This window comes from Notothenia coriiceps, unplaced genomic scaffold, assembly GCF_000735185.1.
Source record: "Notothenia coriiceps isolate Sejong01 unplaced genomic scaffold, NC01 NC01_scaffold00033780, whole genome shotgun sequence".
Classification (NCBI taxonomy): domain Eukaryota; kingdom Metazoa; phylum Chordata; class Actinopteri; order Perciformes; family Nototheniidae; genus Notothenia; species Notothenia coriiceps.
In genome coordinates, this window is record NW_011366481.1 from 1 (window position 1) to 5294 (window position 5294).

At 42.6% G+C, this 5294-nt stretch overlaps 1 protein-coding gene across 1 annotated transcript in view; it reads right to left on the reverse strand.

Moving 5' to 3' along the window:
• Positions 1-818: 818 nt before the first annotated feature.
• LOC104961800 (double-strand-break repair protein rad21 homolog) overlaps positions 819-5294 on the reverse strand; it is a 10208-nt gene continuing 5732 nt past the window's right edge. The window contains exons 3-7 of the mRNA XM_010790138.1: positions 4067-4203; positions 3723-3848; positions 1886-2109; positions 1210-1363; positions 819-1041 (exon numbers count right to left, since the gene is read on the reverse strand). Of these exons, the coding sequence (XP_010788440.1) occupies positions 848-1041; positions 1210-1363; positions 1886-2109; positions 3723-3848; positions 4067-4203 (835 nt within the window). The 3' untranslated portion in view covers positions 819-847. The remainder of the gene's footprint in view (positions 1042-1209; positions 1364-1885; positions 2110-3722; positions 3849-4066; positions 4204-5294) is intronic.

Genomic DNA, 5294 nt, shown 5'->3' on the forward strand with positions numbered 1-5294 from the left:
GATTTCGAACGCTGTGCATGCAGTCGGCGTTGGACTGGAAGTACCGGAGACCATAAACGGTTTTCAAAACTTCGGTCACATAGTGATAATCTTCTCAATAAAATATCTTTGCTGAGGTTTTTTCGAGTCTTCTGGCCAATCAGAATCAAGATTGTTGCCGGAAGTCCCCATGGATAATAACTTTGCGGTAGAACTCTTCTTTATACATCCATGGGTACAACTTCAGATAAAAATGAACACATAATGAAATATGACCCCCGGTTTGATGATTGACAGGTCACAGAACAATGGGAGCTATCTACCCTTAGTCACAATTTAAAGTAAGTCACGCAGACTATCTCCTCTTTCCTTTTCTGCAAGATGTCAGAACAAAGTGAAAAACAAACAATGGCATAACATATTATTAATATGTCGGGTAGTAATAGATTTATTTATTTTCTTCTCAGAGTGTACCAGAATGCATAGTTTGTTAGTATTTCTAAAAATCTCCCGGGGGAGAATCCCCCCCAGACCCCCCCTGTTGAGGTTGGGTTTTCAGCATGTGTGCCTTTTTATATAGTTCAGCTTTGATTAAACCTTTTTTAAAAGCATACTTTAGTTCTGTGAAGGGATATACGGGATATATGCACTGTACTTCACTTTTATTAATATTGTATGCTGAAAAGGGTATATATTACAGCACGATCTTTTGTTGAATAGATTCGAGTGCTTCAAAATGTTGGGTCGCGATGTATTGACCAAGTAAAAAGTGGGTCCCGAGGCCTGACCAGTTGAGAACCACTGTTCTAGAGGCTGTTGAAAATCGTTTTTTTTCTGTATGGAAGTTCTATGGAAACATTTTGCAAACTCAATTCCAATGTTTTGAGACAGAAGAAGGAAGGTGACAAGTACTCACAGGTAGGGGGACCTCTTTGTCGATGGTCTTGCGCTTGACCCCGCGAGGGGTGGAGGGAGGAGGCATGACTGTCTCGTCCAGGGTGGTCCTGCTGCCCTCCACCGCAGAGGCTGACAGCATGCTGGGATCCTCCATGATAGTTTGGTCTGAGGGAAGGATAAGGGAGATTGTTAATGAAAAGTCAAATGTAGACGTGAACATAGCCTTAATAACTGAAGGCGTCTTCTGCCAGTGGTCCCTTTCCCCCCTCACAGAACTCATGACATGTCTGCACTGGGATGTGACCTCCCCTTGTCTCTTTGAGCGTGTCTTACCGATAACATCTCTGTGCGGATTCAGGACCTCTTCTCTGGGCACCTCTGGGTTCTCCAGCTCTTTGAGGAACTCATCCAGACTGTCTGCTTCGCCGCCCTTTCTCCTCTTCCTCAGCTCGTCGGGCACCAGAGGCGTCAAGCAGCGGGTGAACATCTGACACCAAAGATTTTAAAAGTTAAACTTCTACAAAAGTTTTATTTTAAAACAGCAGAACACTTTATGCAAAGTCGGTTGAATAATAAAGCATAGGGAGTGTTAGGGAGGACGGATGCTAGACAAAAAGAAAAAAGTCTACTCCGCTCAATTATGCATAAACACGTTTCTTATTCAGTATTCTGGAAGGGTAACTTGTGGGTGTGGGAGGATAGGGGAAAAAAGACAGAAACCAATCCCTTTCTCCACCTCCTGTTCCTTCAATGTTCTCCTTTTAAATCGCACAGCCTGAACTGAATGTCAATGAATGATACAATAAAATAAATCTTCCTTCTCCTCCTCTATTAAACAGTGCCTGAGTTTGACCTACTTGGGAGAATCAGACCTCCGGTGTGTGGCTTGCTCATTACCGTTCCGAGAGTGGTAATACTGCTTGTCAGTGATTTACAGATCTGGTACGATTCAAATAGTTACGTGTACTTTTTTATCCACAAATGCATATTTATGCCAAGCGATTGTTACCTTGAGCAGCCTGGCGTTCCACAGGGGCTGAGCGGGCAGAGAGAAAAGCTTCTCCACCCCTCCGGTCTCCTTCCACATCATGAGCTTCTTGGTGGGAGGTGCGAGGTCCAGAGTGGTAACGATGTCCGAGTAGTCCGACAGCTGGGCCCTGATAGTCTTACTGTCCAGCTCCTTCACACTGTCCACAATCAGCTTCCTCTTACGCTTCGCCTTGGTCTCTTTCACTGTGGAGTGAAGGAATACTATATGACTGCTTTGCTTACTCCATCACTAAAAATATATCATTTCGGAAACTGTTGTAAATAAAGCATTACATAAAGGATTCATTTTCAATTGAATATCAATGCTGCACGTTTTTTTTAAAACAGTCCTGTGTAGGGGTGGGCGATATTAAAAAATATAATATCACGATATTTTTCGACCAGTATCACGATAGACGATATTTTTTCATGTCGGTTATTATGGTTATTTTTCAAGTTACTTATCAGTACAACCACCTACAAGGTAACACAAACTAAAATAAAACAGAGTAACAGACCAAGATACCATTTCAAGCTGGTTTTAATTCTGCAATGAATCCCTGAATGAACAATTCAACAGGAATTTTGATATGGCTTCCTCAGTGTTCAAGTAGGTAGGCCTACACAACAAACGTTAACACTGGTTTCTTCACCAGGTAAAGTGCACTCTCTTGCTAAATAAAATAAAATATTCAAGGCACAGTTTCTCAGTATAAAAATTCACTTTCTGTTTTAGATAGCACTAGCAGTGATGTAACATTAATAAACATGAAAAGGAGAGTAAAACATAACTAGGCCTAAGTAAAACATCAATGAGGGAAAGTCAGTGCCAAACAATTAAAATGTAAACTTTAGACTTGAAGTGCAATCAAAGACTTTAGCATAACTGAACATCTGTTTCAAAAGGGAAAAACAATATAAATACCTTATTGATAAAATAAATTATAAGCCAACAGAATCAACCAAGACAATAAATGAAGTCCAATAATATCTGAATCCTGACTAGACAGCTTGGTTTATTACAATTAAATCACGGTAAAAATAGGTTAATTTTGTCGTAGTTGGTTTCCACCACAGTATTTACATGGATATAAGCCCCCCCCTCTCCAGCGAGTCCTGTTTGAATGACAGCCGCGGTGAAACTCCAGCGGTTAGAGCGATGAGAATATTCGCATCGCGTCCGTCGTGAACGCAGCATAATGCAGTTCAGAAACCACTGTTCTGAAGCTTTTAAAGCAACTTCGAGATTTTAACAGTATCAGGGGCACGCAGGCCATGGTGGCCGTAGGACGTACAATTATTTTCGGGGCTTCACGGCCAGACAGAGGGGCAAAGACGGCATGGCCGTCATGAAAATCCTACCCTGGTGCACTCGCAGCCCTCACATTCTATGACTGAGCGACTCTCTGTATCACGATAGATGTGATATCTCTGAAAAGGCATATCGTGGAGACCTAATATCGTCTCAACGATATATATCGTCATATCGCCCACCCCTAGTCCTGTGCATATTTGCAACGTTGCCTGCAACTGCACAATACAACCAGTAGTGTTTCATAGGTTAGAAAAGGTACAGCAACTTCTCTAATGGTGAACTAAGGCATATTGATAATCTTCATGCACTTTTATTTTATCTTCCTGCGTTTGCTATATTGTTGAAATTGTGGAACATTGAAAAAAATGGGAACCTTGAAGACGAGACTTTCTGCAGAATTGCTTTTGAGAAGAAGAATTAACTCCGAATTGTATACAAAAATAAAAAAAATAAGAAGTTTAGATACAGACATCTCTACAGGAAGGTTATGGGAGGGTCTTACCAGTGATGTCAATGGGCTCCAGGGCAAAGGCCTCCTCCTCATTGTGAACCAGAGTGGTCTGCTCTGTCTGGTCAGCCATGGCTGGCAGGGGCTCTGCTGGGCCGGAGTCTGGGCTCTCTGGACCCGCTGCACACACACACAAAATGGAAGTTCTCCATCAACATGCAAGTTATGCCACAGTGTGCATATAACTTATAATAACATACAACTAAGCGTGGTTTTCAGCTGAACTATACGATGTGCAGTTTTATAGTGTGCACCAACTACAGCAATTCGATTGAGAAGAAAGTGCAGAATTAACTTTTTCATACGCTGTGCAATAAGACAAAGTCAACTTTACTTACGTGACTGGAGGTTGTCGAAGTCGTCCTCGTCGTCTCCGTGATCTGGAGGCATCATGACGCTTTCTGTGAGGACTGGAGGGTCATCAAAGATACCTCCCCCATCTTCAGAGCTCAGTAGCTTATCAACTGGAGAGAAAAAAAAAAAATCAGGATTAACTTTTTATTACCGTAATTTTCGGACTACAAGCCGCGCCTTTTTTCGACACTGCGGCTTATATAACGGTGCGGCTAATCTATGGATTTTTACAGCTAACGGCCATTAGGGGACCTCCTAAATCTATGGATTTTACAGGTTACAGTCCACCACCTTTAACTCTATGGGCTCTATGGCCGATCCGCGCCCCCCACCTTTAAGCGGCGGGCTCCAGCAGGGAAAGCTGGAGGTCGGAAAAGAGTGAGACAGGTAGCGCGCAAAAGTGGAACCGAGAGTGGTACGAGAGCAAGACAGACAGACATTACGAGAGCGAGACGGTTTGTCCCCGTACCACTGGTTGAAAACCACTGCTGTAGATCACTGCCGGTACGTGCGCTGGGAGCGCACCGTTTAAGTTTGAAAGTTGAAAAGTTTGTGTGTCTGAAACGCTATGTGATACAGTACAGTTTACACAGCACAGTACATGTTCTGTAGCTACTATTGCACTAAATGCTAACACTTGAATACGTTATGCAAATATGCAACTTGTTTGTTGAAATGTTAATAAATGGGAGCGTATCCGTGCACAAAACTAGTTGCGCTAACAGGTGCGTCGGAAGGTGCGATCGACGATATACACAAACGTAACTCCACTATGAACTCCGAACTACACGACGCCACTATACGCTTAAGGCAAAACGTATTAAGACGTTTGTCGGTACTAGAATAACTGCGAAGGTGAGGCAGGCAAAAAATTTTGTAATAGCAGGTAAGTGACCCGGTGTTTCGCCAGAGTAGTCGAAGAAGCGAGTACAAACTGATTAACAAAGTGACACCAAACAACAACAGACTTCAGTACTTGCAATCAACCACGAGGTCATATTAGCCATGGGGGACTGAGTAGTCACTCTTTACAAGGCGCCACGTTTTTATTCACGCTAATTTTACGCAATTAAAAACCACATTAATAATTGAATTAATTACGCAATTTCAGGCCGGGATCATGTATATATTGCGGCGTCTACAAAATTACAGAATTAATTGGTGATACATTGTCCAAGCATGACGTGCTCCCTAACAGCCCTTCTCTCCCTA